This window comes from Lingula anatina, chromosome 1, assembly GCF_051362555.1.
Source record: "Lingula anatina isolate TDL-2025a chromosome 1, LinAna3.0, whole genome shotgun sequence".
Lineage (NCBI taxonomy): Eukaryota > Metazoa > Brachiopoda > Lingulata > Lingulida > Lingulidae > Lingula > Lingula anatina.
The window spans coordinates 24,061,762-24,082,437 of NC_141767.1; the positions used below are offsets into that span (position 1 = coordinate 24,061,762).

A 20,676-nucleotide genomic window follows, 5' to 3' on the forward strand; every position below is an offset into this window, starting at 1 on the left:
AGAAACTAATAGAAGTGGTTTACACGTGTAACTGGGAATCCACACTCCACCGATGCTCGGTTTGTATGTACCTTTAAGTTTACTTGCTTGAGGAAGGGAATACGTAGACAACCTTGCAAATGAACAAGGGGTGTCATATTTTAGATCACATAATCCGATTTTAACCAAAGCCTTACATTGTACGATCCAACCAATGAAAGTTTCAATAGGTATATAATTATAAAATCATTTATTGTGTACTTAATGCCATTGGCACAGACACTACAAACAGAATTTGTACTTTGTCTTTCCTGTATTTTCACAGTTACTAGTATGTTTTCAGGAAATTAAAAAACCTGGCTTAAGCCAATTGTTATTCCTGATCAATGTTCTAGGCTGGCAACTTTTCAAATGAATGCATTAAGGCTATAAACTACACATTTACTAATGTTCTTAATATGTTTTATTCATACTTTATTTTATCATTTTCATCCATAGATGTCTAGTAAAAATCTAAGGTGAAAGTCTTCAGTCTGATTACTCTAATTGCTACTGGCGTTTGAAACATAACAAATAATACAAAAATAAGAAAATCATTATAATTTTTAATATCACGATACTGAAAATGTATATCTAAAACAATACATAACAATTTCTGATAAAATTTGATTTCAATTAATTTAATTTTACATCATTAAGTCATAGAAGCAGTCTTTAACTAAAGTTAAAAAAAGAATCTAAGGAATGCAAAAAAGAAATTAAAACAAGAAATTGAAAGAGAGAGAGGTGACAACTGAAGATGTGAATGGTGATGCATGCAAACAAATTATGGACAAGATTTGGTTTAATGTAAATAAAACCACAATTGTTATTTACATTTACCATCCATACCAATTTTCATTTTCAACACTGACAAGCTAATTGAGACAATATAGTTTGTTCACTTCAACTACACTGTAGCATAACAAACAGAAGCAGTTTTCACTCATTTTTGACTGCTGGTTTATTGTTCATCCAAACCCAAATATTGATGGAGGATGCCAAGCACAGCCATGCCAAGTAAGGCATCATTAGATAGGAGGCATTCTTATTGATTCCCCAAAACATATAAATACATCCAGCTACACATCCTGCTGTTGTTACTATCTCCAGCGCACCCTGAAAGAGGAAAATTATATTGAAAATTAATTAAACCTAATAGCAGCATTACAATTTTAATATATGAATGTTTTTCCACCAAGGGATCATGCAATGACAATATTAAAATACTGTTAAACCTAAAATGAACAGCAGATAAAAACTGACACATTGTATGCCATTTCTGCTGCCTTAAATTCCCAATCCAAATACCATATATATGACACAAATAAAAAAGTTTTATTTGCAAGCCCATGGCCTACAGTCTTGCAGTTTAACATCTGTATTTCACCCCTCATTTCATTTTTTTTCAACTCTTTTGACCTTAACAGATTTAAGCAGCCATGATGCAACAGTGGAAATATTTACCAGTCCCATCTTTCTAGCTCCAAAGAAAATGGGTGTCCATGCCCAATTGAGTGCCAGCTGTGTTCCATACAATGCCAAAGCACCAGCAGCATCTCCCTTAAAACCATTGCCATCACGATAGACAAGGTAGGAAGCATAACCCATACCTGAAATCCATTTGTTCTACCATGATTATCTTTTTATTCACATTTCTGATAAGTAGAAAAGCATTTCCTCTTAAAAGCATTTACGTTTATTTCTGTCACATAAGCATTCATTAACATCATTGAGTCAATGTTGAGAAATTATATACAAAGTTGCTCCGGTCTTTAAGTCCCACATAAATTATAGTTAGCTTTTTTGTTTCAGTCCATCAAGGATGTCCACCCCTACCTGTGTAAAGTGTGGTCCATACAGGTGCAAATACCCAGTTAGGTGGAGTCCATGCTGGCTTCTTTAAGTCCTTCAAAGAATACAATTATTATTGTTAAACTTCGATTAAATGATTACATTCCATTTGGAAGTTTCTCCTCTGTATGTACATACAGTTGATGCAAGTGACTTTTCAGTTCTTTTAGTTTTACAATAATTGGAATATGATATAGTAAATTACTTGATCAATTATTAGACTTAAAAATATATGGAAGTACTTTTGACCTCTTTACATATATTTACAAGCCATTTTGGCAAAAAAAAAAAAAAAAACTATAACGAACAGTTACAGTAAAGCAGCTAGTAATTAGTAAATAACAGAAGAGAGAAAGCAGAAAAATGCAACAATCATCAATATACAAGGGCTTGGCATTCCACTTTTTATCACATCTAACAATTATTTATATATGCTTATAATCACAAATTCTCAGGAATGAATTGAACAGTTTTACCAAAAAATAAATAAATAAATAAATAAAATACAAACTGGAGCCCTTGTATAATGACAAATTGCTAGAGTCAAACCATGCACCTTGAACCAATTTTTCAATGTAGGGCGTGTGAAAAAGGTACCAGCAATTCCACCTATATGTGGGAACAAACTGAAAGCTACAGGGGGTAATAATGCAGACCAAGACGCCATTGCTAAAATATAAAATAATAAAAAATATTTAAAAAGGTAGTTATCTAGAGCAGGGGAAATTTTGTTTAATAGAAAAACAAAGCTAAAACCGTGAATAAGTAAATTAACAATGCAAAAAGTTTCGACCTATTAGTTATTCTGTGCCATGCAACTACTGACAGAACACTAACAATAGGTGAACAGTTTCTTTCAGCACCCAGACATGCTGAAACTGTTGGTCTGATCGGTCATGACCGGCAAAATTTGTCTGGACCGGTAAAAACTTGGACTTGGTCGGTTCAAAGGACTGACAAGAGTTTTAAGAGTCGCAATTTTGAATTTAAAGTCATCATTTGACATACTTCACTAATAAAATGATATAAAGCCCAAAGCATTTTTTCACTTCCATTTCAAACCTATCACATTCACAAACAAAGTAAGCTACCCTAATCATACTGGAAGTATCTGTCTCAAACGAATAGGGTGATTTTTGGTCCGACAAAAATTCATTCGGTCAGGCAAATTTTTCATTACTGCCGGTCCAAATGTCCAGCCATTCTGAAAAGTTTTCAGCATGTCTGAGCACCCTGTCATATTTTTATATCAGTATATATATATATATATATGAAACTAATTTTCAACAGCAATCCACAAAACCATTAGTTAGTAGTCACCCAGCAACAAATATACTATTCACCTTTTCATACCAATAAGGCCACTGAACATAATGCTAAATGGGCAGCAATTATATTAATCTGAATGGCGGCAAACTCAAATAGCATCCGGTGGCGGAATTAGAGGGGACCCCCGCCCTTCGGTTTCTAAAAAATATATCACACCAATATTCCCCTCTTGAAATTAGAATTTTGACTAACTGAATCATAGTTCTAAGCCGTACCAAAGAGCACCATTTGCCGCCCATAACATCAAAAATTTTGGGACCCTTGAGCAGGCCCCACACCTCGAACCAAGGGGGCAATTGTCAGCTTCACATCTGAGGCCTGTCGTTCTGGACACCCCCTCCCCCATTTAAAAAAACCCTGGATCTGTCCCTGGTATCCTCTTCCTGGACTGGACTAAGACTGGTTAAAAGGGGAAATTAATGCAAATGTGCCTTTTAAGGTTGTTAAAACAAAAGGCTATGGCTAGGAAAGTGATAATCAGTTAATCATTTATCATTTCTGAAAGGGATGACTCATTGCTAGTTGGGATTATATGGACTGGACGATAACCGAAAGGCATGCAGTGTACATATTCAAAACAAAAATCTCTTAAAATAACAAAACACAAAGTACTAGTACTTATTAACGATAACACTGATGGATCCATGCTAGGTTATGTAGAGGGGGTGTCTTGGACAATTCGTTTTTCAGGAAAGGGGATAGGTGCAGATACCTCACCCCTCCCCTCCCACTTTTCTCTGGAACTGCACTTGAATAAAACAGTCTTTTTGGGCACATCATGTTGCAGTTTATCCAAGGGTAATACAAACATAATCACAAATAACGAGACCCTTATCATGAAATTTAAAGAATAAGACAAGGACGAAAAATAAAAAACATTAACAGAGGCATGCAGATCAGATCCATGATTTACCTCATTATACCATTTTTCTGACTCTTTGAAGAACTTAGCATGAACGGCATATGCATTCACAAAACCACCAACAGTTGGCACAAATATGAATGCTGAAGGAACCAGAAATTTGGACCACTCAGGCATTCTGTGAAATAAAGAAAAGGGTATTCTAACAGAATCCTTTATATCTCTTTACAAGGGCACTTTAAGACATCAAATTTACACATTTGTCAGATTATTGGCTTCAGACTTCAGCTGGTGATAACTTCTTTTCTTGGAGCATACATCCCACTTCTTCAGCTTGTTATGTAGTCAAGAGAAAAAGATAAGGGTTAGCCAATATATATACTATTTGTTAGTGGGTTAACATCTCACAAAAGAAATGCTACAGGCCCATAGCCGGGGGGGGGGGGGGGGGGGGGGGGGTTCCGGGGGTTCAAATGAACCACCCTTTTTGCTGGGAAAAGGTCCATTCTGGGTAAAATTTGATCTACGTACATGAAGATTTTATGGTAAAATGTCCACTTTTTCATAAAAAGAACCCTCCTCTGAAATTGCTGGCTACATCCTAACAGGCCAAAGATCCCAGAAAATACATAACAAGAAAAAAAGCCAAATCCTGTAACTAAGAGAAATCTAGCAACAACTGGACAAACAGTGAATTTATCATACAAACAATGTCAGTGTGAACATACTGGATACCAAGTCTTGATACTATCTTTCATAGTAAGGCTTGATATATATCCACCTAAACTAGGCAATAAAGTAAATCCCAAAGGCATCAAGTACTTAGACAACTCCATCTGAAAAACAACAATGACAAATACGGTAGTCAGAAATTCTAATTAGTAAAAAAAAAAGAAGCATACCAGGGCCCAGTTTCATCAACACTGGATAGCAATGTCCATTGGATGAAATTGTTATCCTCTGGTCAGTTATCTTGTGAGTAAAAAAATGTTTTCTTATACCTAGATACCTATCATTATTTCAGATTTTTCTATCCAGTGGTTAAAAAATGGCTGATACCATCAGGATAATGATTTCATCCAATGGATAGTGTTATCCAAAGTACTAGTATAGCGCTATCCGGTGTTGATGAAACTGGGTCCAGAAGTTTAACTCAATCTTTTTTCTCGTCTTCCTTGCAGTTAACATACCTAATGATGACATGTCAATTACAAATGTCATAATTCAATACCAACTCATGCTGTTCTTATTTACAGAAGAGATTGTCTCAACTTTACATCAAAATGTCCTTACGACTATTTGAACTCAACCACATGTATGTTAAATTTGTTGATCACTGCAGCATTGCTTATATAAAATACAAACATCCATATCTATATAAAATACAAACATCCCATTATCTAGCATCAATATTGTTCAATTCATTTTGTTGATAATGTATTTACATCTCTCCACCTCAGGGGTCAAATGCTAGCATCTGGTTCAACCAAATGACAAAACGGGGGCAGCCCTATATTCCAAGGATCCACGTACTATTCTGAATTCTAAGGAGCCTTGATCTGTTATTAACTGCTATTTCAAAGGTCTATTATGCCAATGGTCCGTTGCTCCGAAAGACTGCTACTCCGAAAAAAGTTTACTGCAATACCTGCGCTTGTACGAATTGTATTAGTTGTGCAATTTGGACACTGACCTTCGTGTCAAAGACATGCACATAATTTGCAATAATTCGGAATAGCGGTCCCTTTGAACAGCAGTCCCTCAGAATACCAGTCCCTCAGACTAGCAGACCCTCAGAATATAGCACACCCAACAAAACTTCCCAAGGAGTGCAGCACTTGACTTGAGTACCCAAGTAACTTCAGATTACATGAAGAACTTAAAATCCATAAATCTTACATGAAAATGAAATTCAAATATTGCTTGTTTTATACAATGGTGGACCTGCAAAAGAAATGAAATCTCTGTTTATTTCTATGCATTCCCACAGGCAACTTTAACCTAAATTTTAGGAAAAAATCACAGGCTAAGGCAGGCTGAATCACTCAGTGAATGTCAAGAAAAGGACGTTGTTGCGTAATTTGGAAAAATATTTTCAGTGGAATAAAACCATTTACTGACAACACATACACTTGACACAGCACTACAGACCATTCTTTCGAGGAATAAATGCACTCACTTTTTTACTTATCCGTTGATGGATGAAAGCCTATTCGCTGGACAACGTGCACCACTTCCAAAGGTCGAATTTATTGAGTAATGCTCAGAGTATATTACGGAAGCCTCGTTTTCGATTGAAAAATTCTGGTTTGCAAAAACTGCAAACGAGGATGTGTTATGGAGATTAGCCTAGTACTTTTCTTGACCTTGCCCTAATTATAAGGATTTGCGTAAAAATGTCCTCTGCAAGTTTTTTTTAATCATTTATAATAGTTTTTATATAAATCATATATTTTCATATTTAATATGATGTATATATGATGCTATATATATTTTTTTCCGTTCATTATTAGCCGGTAATGCTGGCGGAAGATCTCCGCAGTTGGAAGGAGAATGGCATCGCCAGGCCCCAGTGGGACGTTGAAGAAGCAAAAAGAAGATAGCTTTCTTGGAGAATTTATCGGAACAATCACGAGGAAGAAGAAACAGAAAGAAGGTCAGTGCATTTTCTCGCTTAAAAAAAAAAAACAAATCTAGTCCAGAACTATGCCACCTTGACATGAAAAACCAAGTGTTTACTTTTGGGAGTGGTTCGGCTTTATTCCCAAATTTGGCGTTCCTGTTGTTTTCAGTGTTAGTTTCAGTTTCCATATAAATTCCAGACCATAAATTTAAATGATATAACACTGTCTTTGCAACGCTGTGCTTAATTACGTTACTGATTGATACATAGCGTTTGTGATGCGCACAGTGCCGAATACAAAATATCAAGAAGAATATAGCTTAATCATGTGAAATAATTTATTTGTATCATATTACTTTGTACTAAGTTTCAGCACCCGTAGTAGTCACCTTCGTTTGATTAATATAAAAACTACAGCAAAATTATTGGAGCAACTTATTCATTATCTACAATTTCCTAATCCTATGCTTCTTTTGGTAGTGGTTGACTTGCAAGAAGAAGGGAAAAATGCCATTGAATCACCCAGCAGTCCAACAAGCCCAGATATGGGTCCAGAGGCATTCATGCTTGGTAAGGAACCTAGAATTAATTTGGTAGAGAACTGAAGTTAAAATAAAACAAGAAGTGCATCTGATATTTTCCTTAAATCAAATATATGCACATATAAACCATCCCATCAGTAATATGCATCATTTGGAATATGCATTCAGTGGACTAAGGGATATTTCTCTTTAAATTCATGTGCAGTATAGCGCATTTTTGGGAGAGTGTAAAATTCACCTGCCAGACCATTGATCGAACCCGGGACCTCTTGCTAATAGGGCGAGTGCTCTACTGCCTGAGCTTTCCTGTTACCCTGCATCTGGCACTTCAGCAGTATAAATGAATAAGCATTCTTTGTGTGTTAATGTGCCTTTAAATATTGATGCATGCTTGTGGTCATGTTTATTTTAGTTTTAAAAACTTTATTGCCATTACAGAGGAGAACGAGGAAAGATCCATGATAGAGCCTGGTTCTAGAGAAGATGCTAAAGTAAAGGAGCTTATTATGGTAAGGACATGAAGGCAGTATTCAGTATTATAGTAAAGAAATGTTGAATTACTATATCTTGAATATTAAACTAGAGCAAAATAATAACTGAAAAATATAGTTTAAGCTCATCAGATGTTGTTACTTAATGCATACACAATTATTGAAAATTTATACAAGCATAACATTTGATAACGAAAAAATTTGGGAAAAAAGTTTTGTTTTAATACACAGATATAGTATTAGTCATAGGCTTATTGATATATTGCTTAGTTTTCATTTCTCTTGTGACATGTCTAAAACTTTTTGTTTCTGTGCTAGAGTTAGATTGAGCAAATTGAAAAATGTAATTGGAATGCAGTAATCCACTAGTTTACTTTGATTTCATTTTCTCTGTTAAAAATCCTGCTTCTTTTCAGATGTTGCTGGACTGGATCAATGATGAACTTGCAGAGCAGAGAATTATTGTGAAGGACATAGAAGAAGACATTTTTGATGGACAAATTCTTCAGAAGTTAATTGGTAAGTACATCATGTTGCAGACAAAGATAGAGCTTTTTTGGAACTGTGATAACATATCTGTCACCAGTTGTGGTTATAACTGTGATAAATGAGACTTGAAGTTAGGCACTTATCCATTCATTGTTATTCAAAACCAGAAAGAAAGTTGAGCTTCGTGTCACTAGTATTTACAAAACACAGATCTCTGTAAATTTTTGCCTGAACAGATTTGATAACTGTATACTTTGAGCGTACCTAATTTGGTCTTTTGTTAATTCTATTATCTCTTTCTCGCTGATTTGCAGAAAAACTGGCAAGAGTGCGAGTTGAAGTTCCTGAAGTGACTCAGTCAGAAATAGGACAGAAACAGAAATTAAGGATTGTACTGGATACCATCAACAGAATTCTTAATCTGACACCTACATGGAACCAGCAAAAGTGGACTGTGGACAGTAAGTTGGAAAATGTTGCATCTTAGTTCTTGCATCTGTTCTCCTCTTCTAAACTGGTTTTAATTTAATTTGATGATGACTGACTTTAAGCAAATTTCTTGTCTAAAATAGCCATCATGTCAATGCAGCTGCATAGTTTTAAATTGTATTAAAAACATATTTCTTATTTGGTTGGTCTCCTTTTCTTTTCAAATATTTAGTCACTTTTCACTTTTAAATTGATAATTTGTTTGAAAATAGTGTCTTATTTCACATGTAACAGTATGATTCATCAATGTTTTTCTTTGTTAATGCATGTGTGTGCATACATACAGATATAAGTTAAGCAGAGCAAATTCTTCAAAGTCTTTTTTTCTTTCAGGTATTCATTCAAAAAACCTGGTAGCCATACTCCACCTTCTAGTCACACTTGCAAGACACTTTAGGGCTCCCATCAGACTACCTGAAAATGTGGCAGTATCAGTGGTGGTTGTACAGGTGCTCCATTTTGGTTTAAAATTTTTTGTAGCAATCAAGGGGTTTTCAGCAACAATTGAGCTTGCAAATGAGATCTTTAAATGTAAATTGTTTGAAAAACCCTTACTCTTTCTTTTAATTGCCATGATATTAATCTATAATATATGATTCACAAAGATTTAAATTATGTAGTGACCATTTTGCTTAATTTCATACTGGATATGTGGGATGCAGGGTATTAACCAGCAACAAAAATATTGCTGCTTTGAAGCAGGTGTGATGGACACTTTCACTGATCACAAATTAAGTCAGCTTAGATCACATTGTAGAAAAAATGGTCCCATCATCAGTTATTTATTTTCCTGTGAATTCAGATAAAAAGTTTTGGTTTGGATTTAAGAAACATGCCACATACACTAAACAGTGATTACCACTCATTTAACAATATTGTATTATCATCACTAATGTATTATATGTAGCAGTGAACAATGGCAGGTCATTTGTCCTTGAAATGAGATATTTACATATTTGGTAATGATGTTGATTCTTTGTTGACCAGTGCTTTGTTAGAATATGAGATTTTTAATGAACCCCCAGTCACATGTACCACCATAGAGTTGTGCTCTTGTTCTTGTCGTGCCATTTTGTTAGGAGAAATCATGCTTAAATCGGATTTTTTTGTAATGTACTGCCATCACTCACTGAAGATCTCAGATGTTAGATCCTGGTTAACACCCTTCTGGACTGTGAATGGATGAATTAAAAACCCTTTGCTAACTGATGTCTCTCATTACAGAAACGGGATGGTTTGCTGCAGACAAGAAGAGTCATAGAAGAGATAACAGGGACCAATGAGTATGTTCAGATTAGAAATATTTATAAAAAAGATTTTTAAAACATTTGAATTTTTGCTAATTTTACTTTTGAAATATTATGTTGTTGTTTAGCATATTAGATTCCTGTATCTGACCTTTTAAATTGATAGGAAACTAGACATCTCCAAAACTCTTATCTTCATCTTGATTTCATTCATGTTTACTGAGCTAATTACAAACTATACTCTTCTTTACAAGAATCAAACATTTTGTTCTGCTATAAGTTCCAAATACGATTGTGTTCGTATTTTAGCTAGAAATTTTATTTGTTTGAAAAAACCAACAGAATGTTCGAGGAAATTATTTTTATGTATCAGCTAATCTGCCATCTAACATAGAAAATGGAGAAGCACTTCAGTGGGTCTAAAAATGCAGATATATAATTATACCCCACTGTCATTGACATCTTCAAAAACCTGTGTTTGGATAGGTAGCAATTATAATACATTTTATTAAATTTTTCCTCATTAAAATGATGGGGAACTTGTCATATATTGTCTTCAAAAATATTGAGCTTATATTTTGTGTTTTATTGGCTTTGAAGGCAGATGGGTTTGATAAAGCACAAGTGCTTGTTATTGGACAAAATGGTAGAAGTTAAAAAAATTACAAAAGCCTATATTGGACTCTGCTGACTAGGTGGTAAAGAGAGGGAATGTGAAACAATATATTAATTGTTTTTATTAATCTGCAAGTTTTTTGTGCTACCAAAATTTGATGATTTGTGAAATGTATCTAATCGTTGTTTTGAAAATATTCTTTATATAATTTGGTAACTTTTCTTTTTTTCAGTGACATAGGAGCAAGATTTGGTAAGGACCTTGTTACATTCTTTCAATAAAAAGTAAAGATAAGCAATTATTATTTTATTTAATTGCCTTGGCATTAATAATAAGCATATATAAAAAACATTTGTTTTTTTGTTTAACCATAACATTAGGGTATTTATTATCTGTACTTTTGCTTATTTCAGAGCGAGATGCCTTTGATACTTTATTTGATCATGCACCAGACAAGTTGAATGTGGTCAAGAGGGTAGGTGAAACAAAATAAGTAACTGCAGTTTTCCTAAGATATAGGTATATCCAATCAAAATCTTTAAAGAAAATGTAGGTGCCTTACGTCTTCATTTCTAGGCTATTGTTTTGTCATTGTGGGATGTATCCTGAATGTGCGTAGTATTGTTATTTATACTTATTTTAACAAGTGTAGGTTAAGATTTTGAAAGTTTTTTAATACTTTAGAATATGGTGGACAAATAGGGTGACAGCGTTGAATATGTTGCTTTTTGTTCTTGCAGTCCCTGATTGGCTTTGTTAACAAGTGGCTGAACAAAGTCAACTTGGAAGTAACTGATCTAGACAACCAGGTTAGCTCTTCTTCATTGAATAAAAATATTGCTGATACTGAACATTCTCTTTATTTCTTGTGGTTTAGAGTGGCTTTCCAGTACTGTATCATGGCGATATGGCTTTTTTTTCTTAATTCAATGAAGCTTGAAGTATTTAACCTATTGGGGTTAGTTTGTTTACAATATCAGAGAGTATGTAATTCATTTAATTCAGCATAAAAGCCCTTTTGTAAGATTTACCACACCCAATAAATATATAACTTGTGTGGGTTTACATAATATGTCAAGTCTTCTGTTACAAGATATATGTTATGGTGGAAACATATCTTATTATTTTCACATTGTGATATTTTTTAGTTTCATGATGGTGTGTATCTGGTGCTGCTTATGGGACTTTTGGAAGGCTACTTTGTCCCACTTCACTGCTTCCATCTGACTCCAACAAGCTTTGAACAAAAGGTATAATATGAATTTTGATCAGTAGTATTCATTATTATTGTTAAAATAAAATGTTTATTCTATGAAAACATGGGTTAAAGGAAGAAGTTATAGCAAACTGATAACCTGCTTTCTTAGATGAATGATGTTAAGATAGTTCACAATAGTTGGAATTCAATAGATCCAGCCTTTGTATTATTACTAAAAAAGGAAAAGCAATCTATATAATCAGAGATTACTTTTCCTAGAGCCCTTCATGTCAGTTAATTTGAACTTGATGCATTTCTTTAGTTTTTCCCTTATGTGGCACACGGAACACTGTAAAGCATCACCTCTGTATTTTGAAAATTACCATCTTGAAACAAATGATTGTTTTGGGTATCAAATGTTTATGAAAGTTTTTACTCAATTCTTGTGGAGGTTCACCTCAATATAAGTGATATCAATGATATTTTTTCGTCAAAACAGTTGTGTTTCAATTATGTTTCCCATAACTAGAACACAAAACTGGTAATAAATAATATCAGATGACAAATAATGCGGTTTAAGCTAAAATTTCAATTGGTGAACTTGTATTGGAAAAAAATTATATTATATTTTTGCATTTAGACTAAAATGTTACAATTCGGCTAAAAATATTTTCTATATGCAGGTTCATAATGTTTCCTTTGCATTTGAACTAATGGTTGATGCAGGACTACCACAGCCAAAAGCCAGACCAGAAGGTGAGGTTCATTTGTTCAGATGCTAATAACAACGGTATCAAAAAAGTTTTCAAATGTCTGAATTTTAATCCATAATTCTCAAAGTTTCCTGTTGTTTTGTTAAAATTGACGTTGATTTGGTTAATTTCAGATGTTGTTAACCTTGATTTGAAATCGACATTACGGGTATTATACAACCTCTTTACCAAATACAAGGCATTACCTTAGAAGGTCCTGAACTTCAGACAGCTTTAAGTACAGAATCTCTGAAAAATTTACAAAGGATGCTGCCAGCTTTTTTAAGAGGTATCAGTTAAGGAAGACGAGGAAAAAAAACATTCAATATTTTGCCTTCCCTGCGTACTGTCATCATATTCATCACTGCTGTGAGAGTATGTACTAGCTTCTCAGACTTTTTAGTTGCATGCTTCTCAAATAGTGCGCCAAAAAATCACATCAAGAATATGGCCATTCATCATGAATATGACACTTTGTTCATTTTCATTAAGTAGATTGCATAAAAAATATATAAAACAATGTTTTCATTTCAACCCACTCATTAATTCATACATGAGCAAATAAATTTCAGGATATGAAAACAAATGCTGCTCCTATTTTCATCAGGGTGACAAGAAGGTTGATCAAGTTTTCTGAAATTGTTATTATAACAATGTATAATCAAAATATGTCTTTGTTAAAGACTCATTGATTTTGGATTAAACTAATGTTCCTACAAGGTAAATATACTTGTATGCAGTACATTTTGAAATGAACAATAATGTAACAATGTACAGGTGCTGTCAATACTCCATAATTTAAAAATGTAAATTATGCATGCATACATAGGTACAGATCTGTTAGAGAAGTGTAATTCTCATTATCTAGTATGTTAAAACATCTAAACCCATTTGTTAAATTAGGATAGTAATTTTAGACACCTAACATATATGTGCCAAGTGATATTTTATAGGGGACCTGCATCATATGACATGCAAATATTCCTCTTGTAGTCTGTATATTTTTGTAGATATAGGTATACACTATATGTATATTATGTAATCATTATGCAACCTTAGAAATAAATCTGAAGGACTATTTGTTTTTGTTTTATATCTGATATCTCAAGGAACAAAAAATTAACCGAGCTAGTTTGTAAGTATGAAAGGTATGAGCAATAAATGGGTTGGTGTGTGTGAAGGATTATTGAAATCGAAGGATACAATTTCATTTCAGACTTAATATTTCTAACCATTTCAGCAAAAAAACCTTTGGTGTTCCCTTTCAACAATTAACATGTAATGCTGTAGCCACACATGTAACTAATTTTTTCAACTACAAGTTATTTAATTCTTTTTCTTCCACGTGCCCATCCACGTCAAGTAGAGATGCAACTATCAAAGACTTTTTTTCTCTTTCTTTCATTCATTGCATATTTCGCCCTCTCTATATGCTGGTGTCCTCGTCACAAAAAGTTAGGGCAGACACCTGTCAGAATACATTAAACTAGCATTAAACTGTAATCTTAACAAAAAAGTTGTATCACAGCGACAGTTTCTCATCATACTGCTGTCATAAGCAATGGCCATTTTATATCCATGCTAAACAACTTGAAGCGGTCCATGAAACCGTTTTCCGTGCACCTGTCAATCCTTCCCAAATTAAATTTGGAAAGGTGATGTCATCCGGATGTCTGCAACAAAGCAGAAGGGATATGTGTGCGAAAGGAATAAGAATACATGTACCCCCTTCATAGACACCGTCTGATTTTGGACAAAAAGTAGAATAAGAGATTTTAAAACAGGGAAACAGATAAAACTTTCGAATTAACACAGTTTTAAATAATCACAAAGTGAATTTTCTCAACCAAGCAGAGATAACTGCAGCTATGAATGACAATAAACATCAAATTCTCCCAACTTATCGAAGTACCACCCCTGCGCAGGATTTATGCGCAGTGCGCGTGTACGTAGTCTAGATTCTTTGTGTCATTCCTTGCATACCATTACTGAAGAACTTGCAGCCCTGAAAACTCTCAATCCGATCAGAAAGTCGTCCCAGAAGTGCCTCGGCCTTTTGCTTGGTGAGTATATTTTTCTGTGATATGCGGGTTTTTGTCAGTTTTGGGGGAAAAGTTGAGAAAAGTAGCCCGGAATGACAGAAATGTTGGGGCGATTTTCGAATCCCACACATACCTGGCATAGTTCTAGACCAGGTTTACTTCCGGACGAATATTTGTGTGTAGCGTCCTCGTGTCTTTTGTTTTGGTCATGGTTTGTTATGGATATATGTGGAGACATTCATGAGAACGAAATGAAACGTGCGATTTTTCCTACAAGACACCTTGGACTAGGTTGAAAAAGTCGAAGAGTTGAAGAAAGTTTTGGCGGGTGATCGAGCGCACAGGTTAAAACTTGTGTGGGTGACTGTGAGCTGCAAACATGGCAGTACGGCTAGTGATTAAGAACTTAGATGTTGCAGTTGGAAAATGTTGTTACAGTAATGGGCAGTGTTCATCGTGGAATTGGAGTGGATTAAACAATTGTGCCGAGGATGACTATGTTTAACTCCAGTTTTGATTTGATAGGTGTAATTAAGAATGTAAGGATATTGCTGATGAACGTCATTTTGAATCGAACATAGGAATATGACCCGAAGTTATTGATTGCATACATGAGCATGATATATTATTGTATGAGCTGTTGCTGATAACCTGTTGCATTATGATTACTGAAGCAATTTTTCTGACTACCAATGCTTTAAATTAATGTCAAAATGGTAGCCTGGTGGAGTTTCTGAAAATTAAATATCCGTTGATTGATTACATGCAATGAATGAAACATCAGACATACATGTCTTTTATAAATATAATTCCACATTTGATACATTTGGGCCTAGTACTAAATCAGCCAAATTAGTGTAATCACTTACCATTGTCATGACTTAAATCATTGCAGTCTATAGCAAGGCTGATATCCATGCATGTTTTATATTGTTTTATGTATTAGTAAATACACAGTTTGTAGCGATGATCAGAGACAGAAATGTAAAATTGTTGTTTTACCTAAGGTGTTAAGCCCAAGGCAGTATTTAATTATTTATGCTACTTGGCTATTTTAAAAAAGCCTTAATAAGAAATTAATAGCTAACTTCCAGGTAGTGACCTGATAAAATATTGTCATTATCCCTTGTTCAAAATAAAACTTTTGACAGATCATGGGTTTTATCAAACCCTCTTGCCATTTGGACACTGGTATTTATCAGTGTCAGTGAACTTGAACAGATTGGTGGAGTATGCAGCCATACAGAGCACAGTAACACTGTAGCCATACAGAACACAGTAACACTTGAATTCATCATCCATGAGGCACAAAAATTAAATCCTTGTTTACATAAATTGTCACTAATGCTTATTTAAGCCTCTCAGCATTTAAAAGAAACTTCAAAAGATGCATTCAGAACCAGTTGATCGGCATACTAACCATTCCCCGGATCAAATATGGTGCCACCCACTTGAAAGCTTGTCGAGATTTACGCCCTTCCCCCTGCGGGAATCCATTGTCAAGTGCATATCATATTTAAACCGCAGACTAGTTAGTCTGCAGATGAACTGGTTGTGAACCCAGCCAAGGGCTGTATTCAGAACAGATGATCTGCGGACTTGCTGGTCGGTGGATCATATTTGGCCAACCCCACTTGAAACACATAACAGTTAGCGTACAAAAGAGAGGACAAGTTGTATTCTTCAATATTTCATTTTAAGAGAATTCTTTGACAAATCTGAATATAAGTAAGAAATGAAAATGGCATACAGTTGTCAAAGATGTGTATATTTTTAAAAACAGTTGAACTGTCTTGTTTTCATCATTAACTTCTGTTTGCATTCAGAACATTTGAATAAATGAGAAAAATGTTTGAAGTGAAAAAAATAATAAGCTGTTGAAACTGACTGCCCGTAAAGAGAGAAACTGTTTTCTGGCTATTGGATAAAGTACTTGTCAAAATCTTATAATTTACTTGATATATGCTGAATCTTATCAATTTTTCTTTGAAAACACAAACAGAGAATGATCATACTGTTCAACTAAATTTTTCAGCTAAACAGTATATGGATATCTAGTTTTTTAAATTAAACTGAATATAACTGTGGCCTACTTATTTGATTCATTGTAAAAAGTAACAAGGTATGTTATATTGATTGTGGCGCTGTTATCTTTTCTTTTAGCTGCCACATTCTGGCAGTAGGAAAAGGTCCCTTTTTCCTCCACTCATCATCTGGTTCTATCAATATCCCAGGCAACACAGCTGCTTAGAAGGCAGAATCTAGATTAATAGTACTGAAACCTGACACTGCCTCCTAGACCAGTCTCATTACTTTTTTGTTGCAATTGTCTGGTAATGGATTTAGGTGCTTTCTCTTTTTATTTAAGTTTGCCTTTTTTTCTCCTTTTGTTTAGTTTTAATCTTATAAAACAACAGAGGCAACAATATATTTTGCACTTTTGCCTTGATTAATGGCAGTATACACCACATCCTTTATATTGTTATTTGGTAATTCAGTCTTGGTTTGTATTAGTGTCAGTATTTTTCATTTGTTTTAATCTTTCTCAGACCTGGTACAATTTTAACACCAGGTGGTTAGCCCCTCCCTTTCATTTTGCTAATTGGTACAATGTGGTGTATTGTTGTCCAGGTTAACGTTTTAATGCAAATTACAGAGACAGTTCTTCACAAAACCAGCACTGTTTTCGGGGTGACCTTTTACTTGAACCTCTGCCAAATTTACCATTAATTATTCATGTTGCCATGACTCATAGTTGTTCCTTTGCATTGGTTTTACAGTCAAGGTAGACAAGTGCTTGTCACGGCTGAAACCATTAAAGCCCAACAAAAGCCGCAGAATAAATATGAAAGGTTATAGTAAAGATCAAATAAAACAATACAAACATCGTACAATTCAATCCAATTGGAGTACAAATTTAACCCAGCCTGGTGCTATTCAACCCAGCATAGACTGTTGTGATATGACTTGTGCTAATATCAAACAGCATCAGACTGGAACCCATTCTTGCCAACACATGTGCCTTTTAACCACAAGGAGGAAATACTAGACCTATATAAACTGAATTAATGATTTGGGGGGATTCAAAAACACCAGGAGTTTTTTTGGAAAAACAGCCCAAATATAAATAAATGCAATATTTTATTTGGGTCTTGGTTTTGACCTTATCATTTAGTTAGTTTTATTGTCCTCCCTTGGTTTGTGTAGTTTTATGTTATGTCAAACAGATTTATGTTTTGATTAGTGGAATTGTTTTTTCAGCTGTAATTGGAATGAAAATGAGAAGTAAAAAAAAACTATTCATCCGGATCAATTTTCTTGACAATTTCTGGTCAAATAAATAATTTAAACATCTTCATTAATAATAAAAAATGATTTTGACTGTTTCTAAAGTGATGGTTATATTTTGTATCAACTCTTGCCTGTTCTAAAAGTGTTTGTTCACCTCATTCTTGGGAGAAGAAGCAGGCAGCTTGTTGTTTGAGGTCAGAGAGATCGCAGTTAATTCTGCAAGGCAGGTGAGACACAAGTTGTTAACAACCTGTCTGCTGCAGAGCTGATGGTTGGAGGCCACTTGTCCTGCAAGTTAACTTAAGTACATCAAATAACATTTTTCTCCTTACACCGTGATTAATATGCAGTTCAAGTTTTTACCTGCCGGCTACATTTTGTGCACTATGTTTGTCTTACAGCTGTTTCATATATGAACTGTACTGGCCAGATATACGTAGAAATTTAAAGCTTAGAATAAATTTCCTTTTTTCTGCACTTTTGTACTTTCCACCTTTTAAATTACCAGATTTGTCTATGTGTAGGTTTTGAGGTATTGGGATATTTCCTGTGTTTGAATTTTATTATTTATTTTCTAAAATTTAATTAACTTTGGTATGAGTAAAACTTATGAACAGAAGAGATTGCTTGGCAATGAAAAAAAATAAAGAAAACTGCTCAAGAGTAAGGCTGTGATAGGGATCATTTTACCTTCAGTTGTATGTAAAGGTAGATAAAATATGTGCCTGTATGAATCATGATCTATCTCTGTTTGCCTTAGGGGTTTTGTTTGTCATGGACAACACACACAACAAATATCAGCCTTATGAAGTCTATTGATCATGAAGGGATTTTTATTAATTGAGCACTATGCCTGTTGTTTATATTCTCATACCTGCAAAGCATATCCATTAATGTAATAAATTAGAATGGACAAGACTTCAGCAAAAAGGGTCAGTATTTAATGTAAGTAGAATATGTTTTTAAAATCAAAGGCAAAATAGATGCATTTGTAAATACCTCCGGTGATTTATAATTTTATAATCCTGTTATATGTTCCTATAAATAAAGGTGTTCAAATTTCATTTTTGTTATATTTGTGTCACAATACCAGTGCAGATTTATTCGTAAAATTTTCATAACTCTCTGAAAATACTTGACTCATGCCAGGCTCGTGGTTGGGGAGGGGGGGGGGGGGGGTTATATCAGTTGTCAGTTGTTACTACCCAGCCAGCTGCTTCTGTAAAACAACACATGCATCCCAAGCTGTTCTTTCAAAGAATGCCCAGCACATGTGAGATGCAACAGATGAAATGGTATTTGTTTGTTAGACTGTTGAGTCTCTTTGACAATTGAATAGAGAAAGCATGTAATTTTCTTTTAAATGGTTTATAGTTTTCAGTTTTTTTCTTCAAATTTTAATTTTCCGACTGTTGGCAGATTTCTGACTTTTTTGGAGCCCAGAATATCATTTTTGAGAGCAGTACAGAGGGCCCCATGCCATGTTTTCAGGCTTTTCTGGTAAATGACGGTCTCATCCCTGATTTTTACCTGGAGAGTTTATATTACCTAGAAAATGGGCACGTGTCAGATGATGCACCTTTGTTTAAGAAAGTATGAAGAAAGTACATCTGTTTCACTGGCTGTTGCTATTGGATGTGACAGCAGTTACAGGAGTCAGTGATCTGCACTGGCATATTGTCTTGTCACCTGTTCAGGAATGAATTAACAAAACAAAGACCATCCTGAGCATTATTTGTGCCATTTCAAGGATGTTTTGATATATGAACCTGATACCCTGAAAGTCTGTAATATTTGCTCATTTATTGAAATTGATGCATGCATTATTTAAAAACTTTTTCAGTGAGCAGCAAAAATGTCGTCTTCGTGGAATGCAGGAAATAATGCTGAAACAAACAGTCAATCTTCCAACAACTCGCACGAAGATGCAACGGATGAACTAGGGAATGATGCAGAAGGGGTATGGAGTCCCGATATTGAACAGAGTTTCCAGGAGGCACTAGCAATCTACCCACCATGTGGGCGGAGAAAAATTATCCTTTCAGATGAAGGAAAGATGTATGGTAAGTAGTAATGTATAAATAAGATGATTTTGCTTGGAGAAGGAAGGAATTGCAGTATTAAACTTTTTCACCAGTTGATTTCTAAATATGGTTTGTCTCAAACCCTAAGTTATTGTTATTCTTTTTTAATATGTTGCATCATTTCAGCAGTGAATAAGTAACTGAAAGGTTAGATAAGGCCAGCCATTAAAAACTTTTATTCAAACTGTATTGAATTAAGGTGTCAAAGTATTTATAGAGGAAGTAAATTTCACTGCAAGTTGGCATTAGGATGGGGTTGATCTGGAAAGAAAATGTCAAAAGCAATCATAAGTTGACTTGTATTAGCTTTAGAACATGCTGAAAGGCAGAAAAAAGTGGGACTACATTCAGCAAAGGCATCTTTGTTTAAAAACTTTTCAAGGGTCAGCCAAATTACCATATGTGAACAAAGCCTGTGTTATTGCTATGTTGTGTGTCTCAGTTAGAGAAAGCTTTATACACTTGCAAGTTAGCAACAGTAGGGAGAATACATATGTAAATTGAGGAACAACACCACTCTAGACCCGTTTCTAAATTTATGCCAGACAGTGAGTCATCATGGCTGAATAGACATCCTGTAAATTGACGTCAAATCCAAGTTTTAGGTGTTTACTGTAACAAGAACTCTTTAGTGAAATAGGAGGGGGGAGGCTGCTAAAATGAAAAAAAATCTCATAAATAATTTTGTATGTATTGGTATCAATTATGTATCATAATATCACCTTCTGTCTTTCTTTCTCTTCGTCACA

The 20,676-nt window shown here is 34.5% G+C and overlaps 3 protein-coding genes across 12 annotated transcripts in view; 2 read left to right on the plus strand and 1 right to left on the minus strand.

Annotated features, from left to right (window-relative positions):
- Positions 1 to 212: 212 nt before the first annotated feature.
- On the minus strand, positions 213 to 6,406 carry LOC106154097 (translocator protein). 4 transcript variants are annotated; one of them, XM_013528349.3, is made up of 6 exons: positions 6,243 to 6,323; positions 5,963 to 6,007; positions 4,792 to 4,899; positions 1,858 to 1,927; positions 1,486 to 1,631; positions 213 to 1,137 (listed from the first exon to the last, which is right to left on the minus strand). In XM_013528349.3, exons 3-6 carry the CDS (start codon positions 4,897 to 4,899, stop codon positions 961 to 963), a joined length of 501 nt encoding a protein of 166 aa, XP_013383803.2. In that variant the 5' UTR covers positions 5,963 to 6,007; positions 6,243 to 6,323; the 3' UTR covers positions 213 to 960. The 4 variants fall into 4 exon arrangements, with proteins under 4 accessions (XP_013383803.2, XP_013383802.2, XP_013383799.1 ...); XM_013528348.2 differs by lacking the exon at positions 5,963 to 6,007 and having other exon boundaries at positions 6,243 to 6,406; XM_013528345.3 differs by lacking the exons at positions 4,792 to 4,899; positions 5,963 to 6,007 and adding an exon at positions 4,115 to 4,241 and having other exon boundaries at positions 6,243 to 6,402.
- Positions 6,407 to 6,536: 130 nt separating this feature from the next.
- Positions 6,537 to 13,588, plus strand: LOC106154095 (beta-parvin). Its single transcript, XM_013528340.2, has 13 exons — positions 6,537 to 6,719; positions 7,167 to 7,256; positions 7,667 to 7,737; positions 8,136 to 8,238; positions 8,523 to 8,669; positions 9,031 to 9,146; positions 9,922 to 9,980; positions 10,793 to 10,812; positions 10,974 to 11,035; positions 11,301 to 11,369; positions 11,709 to 11,810; positions 12,442 to 12,514; positions 12,645 to 13,588. Exons 1-13 carry the CDS (start codon positions 6,617 to 6,619, stop codon positions 12,719 to 12,721), a joined length of 1,092 nt encoding a protein of 363 aa, XP_013383794.1. The 5' UTR covers positions 6,537 to 6,616; the 3' UTR covers positions 12,722 to 13,588.
- Positions 13,589 to 14,421: 833 nt separating this feature from the next.
- LOC106178428 (transcriptional enhancer factor TEF-1-like) overlaps positions 14,422 to 20,676 on the plus strand; it is a 32,893-nt gene continuing 26,638 nt past the window's right edge. For 6 of the 7 annotated variants that reach the window (XM_087002646.1, XM_087002651.1, XM_087002649.1 and 3 more), the window contains exons 1-2: positions 14,422 to 14,573; positions 19,687 to 19,906. In XM_087002646.1, the coding sequence (XP_086858772.1) occupies positions 19,699 to 19,906 (208 nt within the window). In that variant the 5' untranslated portion in view covers positions 14,422 to 14,573; positions 19,687 to 19,698. Of the gene's footprint in view, positions 14,574 to 14,645; positions 15,092 to 19,686; positions 19,907 to 20,676 lie in introns of those variants that run through there. The other variant, XM_087002647.1, reaches the window with a different exon arrangement.